This window comes from Martes martes (assembly GCF_963455335.1).
Source record: "Martes martes genome assembly, chromosome: 12".
NCBI classification, from domain to species: domain Eukaryota; kingdom Metazoa; phylum Chordata; class Mammalia; order Carnivora; family Mustelidae; genus Martes; species Martes martes.
In genome coordinates this window covers 2,935,531-2,955,213 of record NC_137900.1, presented here as the reverse complement: position 1 = coordinate 2,955,213, position 19,683 = coordinate 2,935,531, and the positions used below count along the sequence as shown (strand labels likewise).

At 45.6% G+C, this 19,683-nt stretch overlaps 1 protein-coding gene across 3 annotated transcripts in view; it reads left to right on the top strand.

Moving 5' to 3' along the window:
* Positions 1-19,683, top strand: part of SPIN1 (spindlin 1) — a 79,690-nt gene that overhangs the window by 33,037 nt on the left and 26,970 nt on the right. For all 3 annotated transcript variants that reach the window (XM_080819850.1, XM_080819848.1, XM_080819849.1), the window contains one exon: positions 7,017-7,226. In XM_080819850.1, the coding sequence (XP_080675976.1) occupies positions 7,171-7,226 (56 nt within the window). In that variant the 5' untranslated portion in view covers positions 7,017-7,170. The remainder of the gene's footprint in view (positions 1-7,016; positions 7,227-19,683) is intronic.

Here is a 19,683-nt window from a genome sequence, read left to right as displayed (position 1 = left end):
AAGCCTCTGCCTTTGGCTCAGGTCATGATCCCAGGGTGCTGGGATCGAGCCCCACATCAGGCTCTCTGCTCCGAGCGGAGCCTGCTTCCCCCCCTCCTCTGCCTGCCTCGCTGACTACTTGTGATCTCTCTCTCTGTAAAATAAATAAATAAAATCTTAAAAAAAAAATAGCCAAAGTAAGACCAGTGGGTCAGTGAGGTTACAGTCTGCAAAAGTTTATCGCGCACACACTCAGACACCAGTTTGCAAACCGGGAGCGCTCGACTCAGAGCGTGGAGAGAGGCTCGACGGTGCGGGGTCATAAAGCAGCTCCTCTGGGAGACGTCGGTGACTGTGTCGTCTTCCCAGGTTTGGTCATGGTGCTAGTGTTCTTACGTGGGATAGGGAACTGGTCAGTGGTTGCCTCATACCAGCCTTGGGAAGCAGTCCAGCTTTTGCTTGCATTTCCAGAGGCACAAGGGAGGGACGACCCAGGTCAAGTCGGACAATGAGCTAAATGAAGTTTTGCTTGCATGACTGAACTGGTTCTGTCTGCTCAGGGAAACGTCAAGGCTTTTTGTTGACCTTGATTTTAACGAAAGTTTTCTACCACTTTCTCTGTTAGGTCGGTCTTACCCTTTGGAGCATGATGCTGACAGCAGTTTTTATTTTTCATTTACTAATTTATATTTCTATATATTTCTTCCCCCAGCATACATTAAAGTATGGTTTTGCAACTGCAAATACCTAGCAACTCTGGCCTGCTCTTTTCATTCTTATTTGTTGTTTCTGTGAATTTTTGTCTCTGTAGGCCAGTTTGTGTGTGTGCACATGTGTGCTCATGCAGTAGATTACGTTTTAAAAATGGTTTGAAATAATGTGGAGTCTGGGATGGTATTCCTGGGGAGCATTTACGCTTGCTTGTGCCAGGCGTCTGAGGGAGTGGGCAGCTCCGAGTTAGGGATACAGCAGCCTGGGTTCACAGCCCTCTCCTTGCTCTCATGCTTCCCGAGAGCCCCCGGGCTCTGGTCCTCAGCTCCTAGCAGAGCCGTGAGCCTTTCAGCTGCCCCTTGCTCTCCGTGACCTGAGCTGTTAGGGACGTGGGGTTTACCTCCCTCTATCCTGCCCCTGTGAGTGCTCCCATCACATCCTTCGATGCCTTCTAAGTGTGTGTGTTCAAGATGTTGTCATGGAAGATTTCACTCATGTACAGAACTTAAGAAAATAGTTAAGAGAACCCCCTGTCTTTCTGACGTCCTTCTGGGGATGTCTTCCTGGCTCCTCCTGTGTGTGCTGTACCTGACCTGGAGGGAGCCATTTCTGTAAGAAATCTTGGTTTTTGATAGTTCTTGTTGGGGTATTTTTCTTTTTTTAAAGATTTTATTTATTTATTTGACAGAGAGAGATCACAAGTAGGCAGAGAAAGGGGGATGCAGGCTCCTTGCTGAGCAGAGAGCCTGATGCGGGGCTCGATCCCAGGACCCTGGAATCATGACCTGAGCCGAAGGCAGAGGCTTTAACCCACTGAGCCACCAGGCACCCCTGGGGTATTCTTCTATTTTTTATTTTTAATTTTTAAAAAATATTTTATTTATTTATTTGACACAGAGAGAGAGATCACAAGTAGGCAGAGAGGCCGGCAGAGAGAGAGGGAAGCAGGCTCCTTGCTGAGCAGAGAGCCTGATGCGGGGCTCGATCCCAGGACCCTGGAATCATGACCTGAGCTGAAGGCAGAGGCTCAACCCACTGAGCCACCAGGCACCCCTGGGGTATTCTTTTAGATTTCATTTTGATTTTCTGGCCTTCAGGAGGGTGTTCTCAGTGATGAGTCCCTCCCTCCCAGGAGTTGTATGTTCTTTACATGGTGCCTGCAGGTGGCCTGGAAAGGTTTCAGAGTTGCTTGTGGCCGGTGGTTGTGGTCCTCTCGGCAGTCTGCTGAAACCTGTGGATGCCTTCTTGCAGTGTTTCTGAATATAGTAAATGAAGTAGAAGAGATCACAGTAGAAATCAGTTATATTTAATGGTTGTAAAAAATATAAATTTAATGGTACATTGGCTTCTTTATTAATATGTTAAATGCAACTTGATATTAATATAAGCATCATTTAAATTTTTTTTTAAAAAGATTTTACTTATTTATTAGACAGAGATCACAGGTAGGCAGAGAGACAGGCAGAGGGAGAGGAGGAAGCAGGCTCCCCGCAGAGGAGAGAGCCCGATGCGGGGCTCGATCCCAGGACCCTGGGATCATGACCTGAGCCGAAGGCAGAGGCTTTAACCCACTGAGCCACCCAGGCCCCCAGCATCATTTAAATTTTATATTTTAAGATACTTAAATGATGGCTTTCTAAATTTTTAAAGATTTTATTTATTTATTTGACAGAGATCACAAGGAGGCAGAGAGGCAGGCAGAGAGAGAGGGAGAAGCAGGCTCCCCGCTGAGCAGAAAGCCCAATATAGGACTCGATCCCAGGACCCTGAGATCATGACCTGAGCTGAAGGCAGAGGCTTAACCCACTGAGCCACCCAGGCGCCCCTTGCTTTTTAATTTTAAAAAAATTTTTATTTTTTAATTTAAAAAATATTTTGTTTTTTTATTTGACAGAGCACAAGCAGGGGGAGAGGCAGGCAGAGGGAGAAGCAGGCTCCCCACTAAGCAGGGAGCCTGCTGTGGGGCTTGATCCCGGGACTCTGGCATCATGACCTGAGCCGAAGGCAGACGTTTAACCGACAGAGCCACCCAGGTGCCCCATTTACTGTTTTTTAAAATCCATTTTAAAAAGTCACATCTTAGAAAATAAGTCACCGACCTTTGAGCACCCACAGTAAACCTGTGTTGTCACCAGGTCCAAACTTGCCTTTTCTCCTCTTTTTTACCCCAGACTTTTACCCCTCCCCCTGAGACTTTACTTATTTATTTATTTATCCTCCCCCCCCCCGGCCCCGGACTTTTTAAATGAAATTTTCTATGCACAGAAAATGCGGAGCTAGCTGAGTTCTGTTGTATACCCTCCACTGAGATCCATTTGCTAATACTTCGCTGCACTGACATTTTTTTGTTGAGCCATTTGAAAGCTTGCAGTAAAATGCAGGGAGTATGACACTTTCTACAGTAGGGGTATTTTTCCTTGTAACTATAATATTGTAATTAAGAATGTTATGTAGTATTTAGGTCCTGTTCAGATTTTCGCTGTGTGTTGTTTTTCACATAAGTTGTTTGTGGTCATACGTGTTCCTGCCACCCATGTCGAATCATCTGTGACAACAGCCTTCAGAAAACTCTTGGCAGCCCAGGCTTCAGCTCTCACTGGACGTATTTTGGCCATTAGTGCTCTCATATACTTTTCTGGTAATGGTCCAGAGGTCCAGACCTCTTTGGGACTTGACATCTTTGTTGGAACAGTTTTGGAGCTTTATTTCCGTTTTATAAATAGCACTGTGTGATGATAACAGCTGGCTGCAAATACTTTGATATGTAATTCTATTTTGTGTTTATTACTTTTATATCTGAAACGTGGAAGCACTCATTTCTTAGGCTTTCTTGAAGTAGGATATAGTGGCATTGAATTTTGTGGTGCTCTCTTCCTTCATGGAAGCAATCTCCGTGTTTACGGTTAGCGTAGGACATTCTCTCGGCAGTGCTCCTTGCCGTCTGCCTGTCCTGTGTGGGCTGCTGTAGCTTTCGTGCTGCGGTGTGGTCCCTGTATGTGCCTCCAGGTGGCCGTGAGGCCTGGAGCAGCCGCATGGGCTGCAGCGTGTGACACACAGCGTGTGCTTTCAGACAGTGTTTTTCTGTGGCACCGTTTGTGAGAATCTTGTCCCCTTTAAGATTATTATGGAAGGAGAATTTCAAGTTGGAATACTAAATTAATGACACATTTTAAAGATTGTTTAGCAGAATTGCAAGCCTGGATAGTTGGTGGTGTTTAGTGAAGATGGATTTAGCAAAGGAAAATCCAGGATCTTTTCTTCCCCAGCTTTTTATTGTGAAAAACTTCAAATTGAAACAAGAGTTCTAAGAGTAACGTTAGTACGCCCCTCACTTAGATTTAAGAATTAGTAGTTTGCAGTTTCCGTGTGTGTGTGTGTGTGTGTGTGTGTGTGTTTCGTTTTCTTTCCTGAACGATTTGAAATTCACTTGCAGGCCTTCTGGTAGTCTGCCTCTAGAAATGTCCGTGTTTCCTGAAAATGACCATATTTGGGTGTACCACCCCAGCTTCACAAGTGTGTCTGAGGGGCCAGCGGTAAGGCCACAGGGTCCTTGAATTTCTCTGCTCGTCTCGAGTGTCGCGTAGCTTCCCCCCAAGACGGCGCACTCGGGGCTCCTGTAATCTCTGGCTGGAGCCGTACAAGGATGTCCGCGGAATGGGGCCTGTTAGCCTTGTGGACACTTGCGTGTGGCTCCCAGTTTACAGTGAACACAAGTTCACTTGTGTTCACTGTAAACTGGGGATGAGGTCCAGAGGCCTGATGGCAGCGTTTCTGGCAATGCCGTGTGAGCGATGGCGCCCCGGGGGGCTGGCATGTGTGGTCCTTTCACCTTGTGGTGGCCACGTCCGTCCGGCCTCTCCGAACCTAGGCCTGCCTTTTTATGGCCCATGACAGCATTTTCTCTACTACTTGAAAAAAACTTCTATAATTCCCTATTCTCCTAGGAATAAGATTTTACAATGTCAACATTTAAAATTAAAAAAGAAAATTTATCTTTGCTTTGTCTTGTTGATGGAAAACCACTTGTTAGAGTAACTTAAAGGTATGTTTAAAAAGGTTTTCTTTTTTTTCCTTTTTTGGAACAAATTAAGTTTTCCTCTTTCCGGTGGAAAGAGTGAGATTTGTTCTGGGAAGTTTCCAGAGCATTCCACGGCAGCTGCGGGAAGAGCAGCGCCAGGCGCACGTCAGCACCGAGGCGCCCCCTCTCTGGACTCACAGGGTCAGGGTGCGATTAGGCAGTTGGAGTATCATCTGCATCTCAGACGGGGGAAGGACTCTGCTGGAACATCGCGTTTCTGGATTATTCCGAAGGCTGGGGGCCACTTTCCCGCACCGCCGCTCTTCCTTCAGCGTGGGCCTGGCGCTGTGTCCACGTAGAGCAGGTGTGACCCGGGAGGCCGGGTTCCCCGTGTTTAGTTCGCGAGGCCGGGGACGTTGGTTCTTGTTCAGAGTAACCTGTTCCTCAGTCTTCGGGGTTGCTTTGTGCAGAGCAGCAGGATCGCGGGGTGTTCTCCCGTCGAGCGCTGCTGAGAATGCTCGGGCGGGGGTTGGGGGGGGCACCGTCCGGGTCCGGGACTTGAGGGTGGGCCGGCCTCTCGTGTGCGGGGCTGTCCCCCGCGAGGTGGGCTCTGAACTGGTTGACCCTGCCTAATGGCGAAAGCTGTGGGCCGTAGGCAGGGAGCTGGGTCAGGGTTTTGCCACGAAGGTGACAGGACAAGAAGGGTAAGAAAATGGAGAACAGCAAGGGAGTGGCTGTGGTGGTTGATGTCCAAGGAGTCAGAGCAGTTTGGAGGGCATTTAGTCCCCAAGGAGGGCCATGGACTGTGGCACAGTGGTGAGGCCGCAGAGGGAGGTAATGGTTGCAGCAGGAAAGTGTGGGGTGGGAGTGGCCGGGTGAGGGAAGGGGGACTTGGAATGAGGATTCCGGAGGTGTGGTAGTCCTTGGTGCTGAGAAGGTGCAGACAGTGACCCTGGAGGTCAGTGGTGGGGTGGGGAGCAGGTGGCTGGAAAGGAGGGTGTTGGAGGCCTGAGGCCCAACTTGCAGAGGCCTTGTTGCCAAGAACGGGGGAGAATGGTGGTGCCGAGGAGGAGAGCGGCCACGGGGTCCTCAGGTGGCCGGAGGCCAAGACGTCAGGCCGTGCTGTGGCTGCGTGGCTGTGTGGGCGGCAGGGTGGGGAGCTGTATGTGCGTGGGGGGACCCCATGGCATTCTGCTTTCCGGAAGGCAGGACCCTGCAAGGAAGGGAGTCCTGTGGATGAGTTGCTGGGGGAGCTGGCGCCGAGCAGGAGCGAGGAGCGTGGCTCCCGTGGCTGTGCGTGGACTCGGGCGATGGGTGGCAGCCGCATGTCAGCCTTGGTGTGGGCTCCTCAGGCCTCGGGCGGTGAGGCCGCAGAGCGCTGGGACCTCGCGGGGGAAGACCTGTGTCCAGAAGACGCGCCGCTCCTGGCCGAGGTGTGCGCTGCCCCCTCCTTCCTGAGCCTCAAATGGGGGATACTCACTGAACGCATGAATTCTAAGATTTGGTCATTTTTAAGTCTGTCTTCCTTGAATAATAAGTTTTGTATACTTAAGAATTTTTATTGGTTAAATGGATTCTTCTCTCCCCGACAGCTTTTTAATCATTCCATTTTGTTACATTTTTGTCTTGAGAAAATGAATTCAGCACTGCCTTCACTTCTTAGCACCCGTGGTTGCGCGAAACCCAAGTATACCCAGCCCAGAGCAGTCCTGGGCTTCAGTGAGATTTGCAGCATTTTCATGTTTTATGAGACTGTGTCTCCACCTGTGTATTACTGCATGGACTGAAACTGGAGTCCAGTTTGGCTGAAAGGATAAAAGGCTTCGCTGATCTCTTGCTCTGGTTTCCGGAAGCTTGGGAGTGCACAGGGTCCCTCACTCTTACCTGGCCCTGTTCCTTTCTCTTGCTCTGGCTGCTGACCAGTGCCCAGCCGAGGTTCTGACCTGAACTTGGTTCCCGTGCTGGTACCCCTCCTCCCCTGTGGGCTGGGCCCTCGTGTCCCGTCGAGGAGATGGGCCACGGCCGGGTCCATCCTCACAGACACTCCGGCGTCCGGCGTCCGCCCTTGACTGCTGGTGGCAGCCCCCCCCCCCCCCCCCCCCGGGTTGGGTGGAGGAGGAGACGCGGTGTGGTGTTCTGCGCGGCCTCTGGGAGGCGCTGCTGCCCTTGGCGCCCAGGTCTGAGGAACTAAGGCTAATGGCTTCTGGGCAAAGCACTTCAGAGCTGACATGGTGTTTAAAATCTTACGTGAGGGTACTTTTGGTCTTGTGATGTTCTAGTAACAAACTGTTACTTCTCTGTCTTACAGAGTCCTAATGAGTCCACATGTTTCTGCTGAACTTGTAAAAGAGGCACTTGGATGATGGATTAATAGGAACATTGAGATTCTGTGAAAAGTTTGAAATCGGCGAGTATTCAATTTTCACCCTAGTCCAGCAGCTGTGCTGCTCACTTAAATACAGATGAATGAAGACCCCATTCGGGAAGACCCCTGGCCAGCGGTCCAGAGCGGATGCAGGTAGGCCGTGCGGTCGTGGCGCTCTGTAGTGAGTGTGAAATGTTGCCGAAAGCCAGGAGTCCCTTCACGTAGTTCCCGTGGTTTGCTGTTCTTAAAGCCCTGTGCTTTCCACTACTCTGGACACATACATGGGGAAACAGCTTCCTTCTTTGAAAGGCAGGGACCATGTTCGTATTTTTTCTGTGGTCTTTCACCATCTAACAGGTTACAGCTGTCCACTAAATTTAGCAAGTGAATTGTAAACACCTACCTGATGGGATTATAAGATTATATATTGTTTCTTTTTGACAAGTGAAAGTGATTTGGGGCGCCTGGGTGGCTCAGTGGGTTAAAGCCTCTGCCTTCGGCTCAGGTCATGATCTCAGGGTCCTGGGATTGAGCCCCACATCGGGCTCTCTGCTCAGCAGGGAGCCTGCTTCCCCCTCTGTCTCTGCCGGCCTCTCTGCCTGCTTGTGATCTCTGTCTGTCAAATAAATAAATAAAACCTTTTTTAAAAAAAAGTGAAAGTGATTTGACTAGAACTTGTGAGATTTAGGGTATTTATAGTGATTTTTAAGGAGAAAAGCTTTTTGTATGTTTATTTGAAGGAACCTTATTGGAATGAAATGGATAGAAATGAAACAGGTATTTAATAGAGATTAATTCTTTCTTTTGTGGGACACGGGCAGTGCAGCTAGAACAGAAGGTTAGTCTTACAGGCTACACTGTGAAATAAGTTAGTGGTATTTTCTTTAGGACTTCAGTTCCTCTCCATTCAGGAATACATTTAAATGTTGAAAAAAGTCTGTCATAACATTTTAAGATTCTTTGATAGATGAACCTGAGAGTTACACTGGTAAAACTAGGAATTCTACAGAAATGCTTGCTGTTTGATTTAGAACTATTTCTTACATTTATTAAGGTAGTGTTTGGAATTCCCTTGTAGAAGAGCCACAGGGATTAAGATGTTTAAGTACCCCTTATCTCTTTTTGATTTTAGCTCCTCTTCTGTAAAGATAATATTGATTTCACTGTTCAGCATTTGTCCTTGATTGCTTTGGGCCAGAGATGACACTGATGTTTAAGCCTTCTGCGAGTGTTCTGTCAAATCCTGGCTGTCTCAGCCACATAGACCACATAGACACGAGCACACCGCACATCTTCTCGAGCCTTGGTTTTTATCACCTAAACAGGGGTGTGCTGAGGTTATTAGGAATAAATGAGCTTGCAGGTTGGGGTTCAGCTAGGTGCCTGGCACATTATAGCTGTTCTACAAAAAAGCATTGTTATCGTTGATTATACCATTTACAGCAAAATATTTAATTTTTAAATATTTATTTATTTATTTATTTAAAAAAGATTTTATTTATTTATTTATTTATTTGACGGACAGAGATCACAAGTAGGCAGAGAGGCAGGCAGAGAGAGAGGGGGAACCAGGCTCTCTGCCGATATGGAGTCTGATCCCAGGACCCTGCGATCATGACCAGAGCCGAAGGCAGAGGCTTTAACCCACTGAGCCACCCAGGCATTCCTACAGTAAAATATTTTAAATTTTATTTTGTTAATTGCAAAAATTGCTGTTAAGTTTTCTTTCTTTCTTCCTTTTTTTTCCAAAGAACTTATTGAGAGAGAGAATGAGTGGTGGGGAGGGGCAGAGGGAGAGAGAGAGGGAGAGAGAGAAGCAGACTCTCCGCTGAGTGCCGAGCAGGGAGCCTGACCTGGGGCTCGGTCACTGCAGATGCTTCACTGACTGAGCTACCTAGGCACCCCTGCTGTCAGATTTTTTTGTTGATCAGTGAAACCTCCCATGTTTGTCATTTGAAATAGTAATTCATTTTCCAGAGTTCTTTCTGTGCACACCATTCCAAATTCAGCAGTCCTTTTTTTTTTTTTTTAAGAATTTTTTAAATTTATTTGACAGACAGAGATCACAAGTAGGCAGAGAGGCAGGCAGAGATAGAGGGAGAAGCAGGCTCCCTGCTGAGCAGAGAGCCCGATGCGGGGCTCGATCCCAGGACCCTGAGACCGTGACCTGAGCTGAAGGCAGAGGCTTAACCCACTGAGCCACCCAGGCGCCCCAGCACTCCTGTTTTCTTCATTGGTCTTGAGTTCTTGTCACCAGGAAGAATGAGCAGATGACACTGATGTGTCCCGAGGTGTGAGTGCCTGAAGGATCTAAACCAAGAGATGCTGTTGCTCTTAAGGGAGAGATTGTTAATCCCAGCCAGTCCTCTGATCTTCCATTTTCTTCTTCTTTGACATTACTTTTTTTTCCTCCCTAAGGTTTTATTTATTTATTTATTTATTTGACAGAGAGAGAGAGAGAGAGAGAGATCACAAGCAGGCAGAGAGGCAGGCAGAGAGAGAGGGGGAAGCAGGCAGAGGGGGAGGGAAAGCAGGCGCCCTGCCGAGCAGAGAGCCCGATATAGGGCTCGATCCCAGGACCCTGAGACCATGACCTGAGCCGAAGGCAGAGGCTAAACCCTCTAAGCCACCCAGGCGCCCCTTCCTTGACATTCTGTAGAGCTAAAGACAAAGCAGGTGCTGTGTAAGTTCTCCTCGGCCCTTGTTTGATGCTTGAACATGAGACTGTAGCGTCGCTTGCTTCCCTCTGTTGTGTGGTAATAGATCCTATTTTGGAAGAGTTGCTGATCTCCAGATCAGTACTGTTTATAAAACTGTTTTAAGTCATTCTTGCTATTGACATTGATCAAGGCTCTGTTGCTTTTAAAGTCCTCTGTCAGTTACACATGTGCCCACTTAACAAATAAAGAAAATTCACCCCAAAGGGTTTCTTTTTCTCCTGCAGTGAGAAGCCTGGGTGGGTTGGTGCAGCAGGGCTCAGCTGTGCTTGGAGAGAAAGCCCAGGGACTTTTCTCCTCCTCTCTGGGCCTCTGGGGAGCTGGACTGACATGACAGCATCCCCAGAGCGAGTGGCCCAGAGAAACAGACACAACTGCGAGGCTCCCGGGGCAGAGCTCGGAGCCTTGGGAGTCACACTGGCCAGGTCGTGCTGTGTTGCTAGCCCAGGTGCAAGGGAGGGAGCGTGTACTGTGCTCGATTGGGAGGAGGGTGAGGAATTGGAGGCCCTGCCTTAAAAGTGCCACAGTGGTGAACAGACCACTGGGCACTCCCTAGTCCTGGGCTCTGTGTTCGACATAGAGCATGGGTGATCGGTGAGGACTTGGAGATTGAGTGCTTGCGCGCTCTTCATGTATCTGGTCCCACATGTTAGGAATTTCTATTTTAAAATAACTTGGGTTTTTCCATCTAATTATGTTGGAATTAAATTGGTCACTAAAATAGTAATTTATATACACCTAATGACGGGCGGCAGGTCCTATTTTGTGGCACAACATTTTTCATGTGTTTTTCCCTAGAGTTCACCTCCGTTTTTACTGGTTGATTCAAGATTGCAGTTTTTCCCCTTTTATGACATACTTTAATGATACAGATAGGTACAGGGAATAGTAATGATACATACCCATGTGCCTAACACTCAAATTCAGCAACTATTTTTGCTGTGTTTAATTCAGATATTTTTAAAACCTTGATTTTATTTTTATCAAATTAATAAAAAATTATTGTTGAAAATGTCAAGTAGTACCAAAGACTTAGAACAGAAAGCAGGCGCTCTGTCCCTCCTGATGTTTACCTTCACCATCTGTAAATAATATGAGTAGACACCTTGCTCTTGGATTCTTGGATCTGACAGTGCTGACATAAGGAAGGCAGTGTGGTAACTTTCTTCTTCTTCTTCTTTTTGGCATATTTGTTTTTCCTGGAGTTTAGTGATTTCTTAATTTTTTTTTTAAAGATTTTATTTATTTATTTGACAGAGATCACAGGTAGGCAGAGAGGCAGGCAGAAGGAGAGGGAGAAGCAGGCTCCTTGCTGAGCAGAGAGCCCGATGCGGGGCTCGATCCCAGGACCCTGGGATTGTAACCTGAGCCGAAGGCAGAGGCTTTAACCCACTGAGCCACCCTCTTAATTTTTTTTTCTATTTGCTTAAATTTCTTTGCAGCTTGAAGTCTCTTCAGCAATCCCCACAGCGTTATAGAACTGTCAGTGTAATATGCCACGTAGCCAACGCCACATAGCCCATCTGTCCGTGGTTCCTTTGGACTCTTGTAGTGCTTTCAGCCCTGTTCTCTGAGCTGCATCCTATAGCCCCATGGCCATGCTGTCCTCCATGGAACTCCTGTTTCCTCTCTAGCTGGATTCTTCTCGTTTCTGGTTGCCGTGCCCTCCCTGTTTTCCATGTGTACTCTCACCTTGGAAAAACCTGTACATTAGCAGGGCGCTTCCAGAGCAGTGAGTGAGTTGATGGTTAAAGTGAAAAGTGGAGGGATGCTTGGGTGGCTCAGTCAGTTAAGCGTCTGCCTTCATTCAGCTCAGGTCATGATCCTGGGGTCCTGGAATTGAGTTTTGCATCAGGTTCCTTGCTTAGTGGGGAGTCTGCTTCTCCCTCTGCCACTGCCCCTCTACCCCCAACCGCCGCCCCTGCCACTCATGCTTTCTCTAAAGTAAATACATAAAAATCTTTAAAGTGACAAGTGGAATGTGTAGTCAGTCATATTCTCTACTTCTCTGCCCATTTGAAATTGAGGTCTCTAATACAGTTTTCCTAAAGTGCACCTAAGTGCACCAGTGGTGCCTGGTGGACCAGTATTGGGGCCTCCAAGTGTCCGTGTTAATGGGTATTCTCTCTAGAGATGGGTTTTCAGATTTCCTACCTGTGGGAGGAGAGTATTAATCAACTCTCAGAATTCCTGATTTCTCCCTTAAAGTTACAGTCCTGTATGTTTATATCTGTTGAAGCCTCACCACCAGAGGCCGCTTCTGATCACACGAGAGTGGGCTTAGTGGATTTGCTCAGCCGCAGGGACAGGGAGCTCCTGAAGAGGCAGAGCTGTTCACAGGGGCAGTGAGTGAGTTGGTAGGGCTGGGGACACTGAGTGTGGTGTGGATGAGATTGGTGAGGATTCCTACCTAGCCTGAATAAGCTGCTGGAACAGATGGGGTCTTTATCTTTGGAAAATCTGAGCCCACCCAAAATTAACAGCTGGTAGAAGGCATGTCTGGGAGCTGTTGCAGGTTGGGTTCTAGACCACCATGATAACGTGAATATTGCAGTGAAATGAGTCAGATAAATGTCTTGGTTTCCCAATGTGTGTTAAGAGTTTTGTTTACACGCTGCTGCAGTCTGCCTACTGTGTGCAGTAGATTATGTCTGTTTTGTTTAAATCCATTTTAGAGAGAGAGTGTGCATGAGTGGGAGGAGGGGCAGTGAGAGAGGGAGAAGCTCAAGCAGACTCCCCACTGAGCGTGGAGCCCAGGGATTGATCCCACCACCGTGAGGTCATGACCTGAGCTGAAACCAAGAGTTAGATGCTCAACCAACGGAGCCATCCAGGCGCTCCCCTCCTCTTTTTAAAGTAAGCTCCATGCCCAGTGTGGGGCTTGAACTCACAGCTCTGAGATTGAACTACATGATCTACCGACTGGTCCGGTAGCATTACGTCTAAAAACGATGTACATACCTTAATTAAAGAAAGTTTATTCTAAAAAAATGCTCACCATCTTCTGAGCTTTCAGTGAGTCGCAAGCACTGATCACAGAACACTGTGATAAATACTGTAATAATGAGAAGTTTGCAATATTGTGAGAATTACCAAAATGTGACACAGACACGAAGTGAGCAAACGCTGTGGGAAAAATGATGCTGATAGAACTTCTCGATGCCGGGTTGTCAAAGACCTTCAGTTTGTCAAAAGCGTGGTATTTGCAAAGCTGGGTAAAGCGAGGCTCAGTAAAAGGAGGCAGGAGTGTTTGGGAACAGGCGTCTCTGAGTGAGCCGCTGTTCAAGCAGCTTGAGGGAAGGTAGTTTTTCTTAGCCATCTTGGTTTAGTACAGTTTAAATAACTTTTGTGAGTCATAGAACAGTTTATTTTATAAATTATGACTTTTTTTTCACATTTCAATCAACAAATAGACGTAGTACCTAGTAAAGGATCTTGTTTTGTTTTCTGTGGAAAGTCTGTGATCCTCTGATGAGTGATGCCACACATTTTCAATGACAGACTGATGTCAGGGCGCAGTCCACGGGACAGTGTGGGTTGGTGACCTCTCCTCAGCAGGCTGTAGCGTGCCTCTTTCCCCCTCTTTGCAGCTGAATGCTGTTCATACTCACGTGTTCGGAGGTCAGTTACTTGGACATTAAGGTTGTGTCTGTTCTTCTGTATTAGACATGATGACTGCAGTGAATACACTTGTCTGTTTGTCCTGTCCGTGTATTGTCATTGGGATGGATTTCTAGGCGACCTGGATCAGATCTTAAATGTGTTTGTAATTCTGGGAGGTATTCATGGACTTTGTACTGTTTTAGCTTCTTACCAGGAGGCGGTCTGCTAGTGTGTCTCTCCCCCAGTCTTGCCGCTGTAGTATGTCATCAGATGGGCAAGAAAGGAGTCTCAGTGTGGTTCCATGTGTGAGGTAATATCACATCCTGTAAGGCCTCTTTGGCCTTCCTTTTTCTGTTCTTTTCTCTCCTGATTTTCTTCTACTTTTAGAAGCTCTGTTAAAGTCAGAGTTACTTTGTCTGTGGTAGGAGTTATTTTTTAAACTTGCCGCTGTGTAGTGCCAGCTTTGGGGAGAGGACTTCCTTAAGTCCCTGGCCTCTTGTTCGCATCCATGTGGGTCTCCGCTCCTGTCGCAGAAGTCATGCTGTATTTCTGTGGTGCTAGCTTATGTCTGTGGTTTCTTGGATCCTGTGTGTTTATGAATCTTTTCTCACTTGTTTTCTGAAGAATATCCTCCAGTAACTTCCAGATATTCATGGGAGATGTAATTTTTGAGCCCATATGTGAATGTAAATGTCTGTATCCCCAGTTGGTAATTTAGCTGGGTATGGAAGTCTGTGTTGAAAGTCCTTTTACCTTCACTTTGCTAGTATTGCTTTCTGGTTGTCTAGCTCAGTGTCGATGAAAGAATAGGTCTAGTACCTCTTTTTTTTTCTTTTTTTTCTTTTTTTTTAAGGACTTTAAAAAAGGACTTCATTTTTCTTAAAGATTTTTTTTTTTTAAATTTATTTGAGACAGAGAGCGTGCACAAGCAGGGGGAGAGGCATATTAAGAAGGAGAAGCCAACTCCCTGCTGAGTCGGGAACCCCATGTGTAGCTTGATCCCAGGACCCTGAGATCATGACCTGAGCCAAAGGCAGATGCTTAACCATCTGAGCCACCCAGGCGCCCCAGGACTTTATTTTCTTAAAGTCGTTTTAAGTTCACAGCAGAATTGAGCAGCATGTATGGTTCTCATGTACTCCTGGTGCCCTTCCCTCAGCCTTCCATTACAAGTAGTAGCCCCCACCAGAGAGTACATTTGTTACAGTAGATGCATCTGCATTGGACACGTCCCACAGTCCATTGTTTATCTTAAGATTCACTCCTGGTATTGTATATTCTCTGGGTTTGACAAATACATAATCACTCAAATCCACCATTTTGGTATCATTCAGAGTAGTTTTACTTCCTGAAAGACCACTGTTCTTCAGCTCTTCATTCCTCTCTCCCCCAACCCCTGGTAGCCACTGACCTTTTACTGTATTCATTGTTATGCCTTTCTTGGAATGTCAGAGAGTAGAGTTTTATGTAGCCTTCTCAGGTTGCCTTCCTCACTCGGCAGTGTGCACTTGCGTTCTTCCATGCTGTTCCATGACTTGACAGCTTGCTCCTTTCCAGTACTGAGTTATAGTCAGTTTGTGGATATACCATTGTTATTTCTCCAGTCACCCACTAAAGGATGTCTTGGTTGCTTCCAAGTTTAGGGAATTATAAATAAAGCCGCTATACACGTCCACGGGTAGGTTTTTCTGTGGACTGGTTCCCGCTTCTTTGGGTAAATACCAAAGACTGTAATTGCTAGATCCTATGGTAAGAGTATGGTTTGTAAGAAACCACCAGACTGTCTTCTAACACAGCTGCACCGGTGTGCATTCCCTCCAGCCACGAAAGAGAGTTCCTGTTGCTGTATATCCTCTGCTGTGTTTGGTGTTGCCAGTGTTCTCGATTTTGGCTATTCTGTTAGATGTGGAGTGGTATCTCATTGTTTTTAGTTTGCATTTTCCTGATGACATTATGATGTGTAGAGCATCTTTTCATACATGTTTTTTGCCATTTTGTGTTAAGCTCTTTGGCCCATGTTGAATCAGGTGGTTTTCTGGTTGAATTTTAAGAGTTCTTTGTATGTTTTGGATTAACAGTCCTTCATCAGGTATGTTTTCCAGGTATTTTCTTCTTCTGGTTGTCTTCCCTTTTTAAAAAATTTTATTTATTTTTGAATTAAAAACCCCTCTGACTAGGGCTGACTTTCAGTAGATCACAGCAAGGGAACTGCTCTGCTGCGTACGAAACCCTGACCTAGAAGCAGGTTGTGAATGGTTTAGCACCAGGTTCCCCACTAACGTGTGTTGTGTGACTGGCAAGGGGATCGCCCCCTTTCCAGCCGCACCTGTTTCCCCGGGGACGACAGGCCCTCTGCACCAGATCCTGATCCCTAAATGCAGTGGGCTGCAGGTGGGGACAGTGGGGTCTGGCTATCTGAGGCCAGCCAAGGCTCCACAGTGCTTCCCTGTCGTTCCGACGGGCAGGATTCTGACTTAGAGGCGTTCAGTCATAATCCCACAGATGGTAGTTTCACTCCATTGGCTCCTCAGCCAAGCACATACAGCCAGATTCTCATTTTCTTGATAGTGTCTTTCACAGAGCAGAAGTTTTTAAATTTAATGAAATCCAGCTTATCAGTTCACTTCTTTCATAGATTGTGCCACTGTATTATCTTAAAAAGTCATCAACATAACCAAGGTCATTTGGTTTTTTCCCTGTGTTAACTTCTAGAGGAGTTTCATAGTTTTGCACTCTGCATTTAGGTCTATGACCCATCCAGTTAATTTTTGTGAAGGATGTAAGGTCTGTGTCTAAATTTATTTTTTTGCAGGTGAATGCGTAGTCATTCCAGCACATTTATTAAAAAGACTTCATCTTTTCTCCAATTTATTGCCTTTGCTCCTTTGTCAAAGATCAGCTGACTATATGTGGGTCTTTTCTAGGGTTCTCCATTTGATCTGTTTATCCATTCTTTAGCCAGTACCATGCTGTCTTGATTAGTGTAGTTTTATAGTATGTCTTAAAGTCCGATAGTGTCAGTTCTCCAACTTCGTTCTCCTCCTTCAATATTGTGTTGACTGTTGTGGATCTTTTGCTTCTCCCTATAAACTTTAGAACTGGTTTGTTGATATCCACAAAATAATTCACTAGGATTTGGATTGGGATTGCATTGAATCTGTAGATCCAGTTGAGAAGAACTGACCCCATTCTCATCCTCTCTCTCTCTCTCTCTTTTTTTTTTTTTAAAGATATTATGTATTTATTTGAGAAAGAATGAGTGAGGGTGAAAGAGAGAGAACGAGGGGAGGAGGGGCAGAGACAGAGGGAGAGGGAGAAGCAGGCTGTGGGCTGAGCAGGGAGCCCCATGTGGGGTTTGATCCTGGGGCTCTGAGATCATGACCTGAGCTGAAGGCACATGCTTAACTGACTGAGCCACTCAGCAACATCTGGGAAGAATTGACATCTTGACAGTACTGAGTCTGTCTGTGAATGTGGAATATCTCTCCATTTAGATAGTTGTTCTTTGATTTCTTTCATCAGTTTTCCTCATACCTGTCTTACATATGGGGTCTGTAGTGATGTCTCCTCTTTGATTTCTCATGTTACTGATTTGTGTTTTTTTTCTTGTTAGTTATCTGGGTTAGAGATTTATCAATTTTGGTCTTTTCAAAGAATGAGCTTTTGATTTCATTGATTTTTGTCTATTGATTTTCTTTTTAAAATATTACTGATTTCTGTTAGAATTTTTAATAACATTTTTTTTAAAAGATTTTATTTGCTTATTTGATGGAGAGAACTCAAGCAGGGAGAGTAGCAGGCAGAGGGAGAGGGAGTTGGGGAGAAGCAAATTTCCTGCTGAGCAGGGAGCCCAGTGTGTGGGTCAGTCCCAGGACCCTGAGATCATGACCTGAGCCAGAGGCAGACACTTCACTGACTGAGCCCCAGGCACCCCAATCTTTATAACATCTTTTGCTTACTTTGCATTTAATATGGTTTCCTCTTTTAATTTCCTAAGATAGAAACTTAGATTTTTAATTTTAGATCTTTCCTCTTTTCCAGTGCATGCATTCAGTGGTATAAATTTCTTTCTACGTGCTGCTTTCCCTGCATCCCACAAATTTTGTAGATTGTATTTCCATTTTTATTTACTTCAAAACATTTTTTAATTTGTCTTGCAATTTCTTCTTTGAACTATGTATTTAGAAGTGTGTTGTTTAATCTCTGAGTATTTGGGAATTTTCCAGCTATTTTTCTGTTATTGATGTTAGTTTGATTTTATTGTGGTTTGAGAGCTGTCGCAGGATTTCTGTCCTTTTAAATGTATTAAGGTGTATTTTATGGTTTAGAATGTTGTTGCATAAAGTGGTCTGTTGATGTCAGTTACATCCATTTGATTAGTGGTGGTTTTGAGTTTGACAGTGTCTTCACTGATTTTCTGCCTGCTAGGTGTGTCCATTTCTGATAGAGGGTTATTGAAGTATCCAACTGTGATAATGGAGTTATTAGTTTCTCTTGGTAGTTCTAACAGTTTTGCCTTTCTTAGTTGGATGTTTTGTTGTGAGACACACACGTTAAGGATTGTTATGACTAAGGATTTATCTTTATCATAATATATATATTTTTTCCCTGGTGACTTTCCAGCCCTGGAATCTCTCTGAAATTCATATAGGTACTCTAATTTTTTTTGATCCATGTTAGCATGGTGTATCTTTTTCCTTCTGTCTACTTTTAATCTAAATAGATCTTTACAGTGGATTTCTTGTGGACAGTGTACAATATGGTCTTGTTTTTTGTGCCACTGTGACAGTCTTGATATTTTAATTGGTGTATTTAGACTGTTGATATTAAGGTGATTATTGGATTAACATCTGCTGTATTTATTACTGTTTTCTATTCATTGCCCTTGTTCTTTTGCTTTTTTAAGAGACTGCCCTAGAGTTGGCAGGATATATTCATAACTAATCCAGTTCACTTATAAGTAAGCTATAATCATCTGATATGTTGTTGCTAGTATTCTGAACAAATGTTACCAGTTCTGTTAAGAATAATAAAAATACAAGTTTTTGTTTTATCTTCACTGATTCCACCTCTAATGATCTTTCTGTAGATTTGAGTTTCTCAGCTGTATTTTTTTTTTTTTCCTCTGAAGAATTTCTTTTCCCATTTCTTACAGTGCAGGTCTCCTGGCAGCAAATTCTCTTACCTTTTGCTTGTTTGAGCCAGTCTTCTCCTTCACTCTTGAAGGGTAACAGAATATAAAATTCTAGGTTTTTAATTTCCCCCCCAACACTTTAGGTATCTCAGTCTTCTCTCTGCATACGTGATTTCTGAGGAGACGTTGGATATAATTCCTGCCCTGTTCCTCTGTACATAAGGTGTTTTTCCTCTGGCTCTGTCAGGAGTTTTTCTTTGTCCTTCTGTGTGGTTTGGGGGGCATTTATCCTGCTTGGTTGGCATTCTCTGGAGTTCTGGATCTCTGGTTTAGTGTTTGACCTTAGTTTGGGGAACTCATTAGTCATTATTGCTTCTAATACTTCTTCTGTTCCTTTGTCTCCTTCTTCCTGGTATTCCCACTGTACATGTTACATCTTTGAAGTTGTCCCATGGTCCTTGGATATTTTGATTTGTTTTTTCCTGTTTTCGTCTTTTTTCTCTTTGCTTTTCAGGTTTGGAGGCTTCTGTTGGCATGTCCTGAAGCTCGGCGGGTCTTCTCAGCGGCCTCTGGTGATCGCTGGATTACTGTCAGCCGGTTTCTTACCGTCTCTCTGTTCTTGCCCTGTGCTTGCTTCCTTTTCCGTCTTCCGCTTTTCCCTGCCTTTTGTAGTTTTTAATCGAGCACTTGCCGTGATTCTGCTTTCTCCATCATGAGCCCCCAGACATGTTCTTCAGTCCCGTTACGGTGTTTGAGCTCTGCCGTGTCTTTTAATTTTTCTCTCTGTTGCATTACTCATCTTTTCTCACATGTTGAATACTCTTTTTTTTTTTTTTTTTTTTTTTTTTTGGGTAGAGCCCCTAGCTCATTACTGCTAGTTACTCAAAACTCTTGGTCTCATGGTCCCACCATCCCTGTCTAACCGGAGTCTGGACCTGGTGCTCACTGTCTCTTCACACCACGTTGTTTGCTTTCCAGCGTGCGGTGCCGTGTGTGGCTGAGACGCGGGCCGTGGGCCGTGTCGGGGCGCCTATAGCGTGTGCTGTCGCGCGTCTGTGCCGCGGGCCACCTCCTCCCGCAGGGCGACCGGACGGTGGCTGCTCTTTGAATTCCCCTTCCCTCAGGCCCGCTGGGCTCTGAGCCAGGCCCGAGGTGG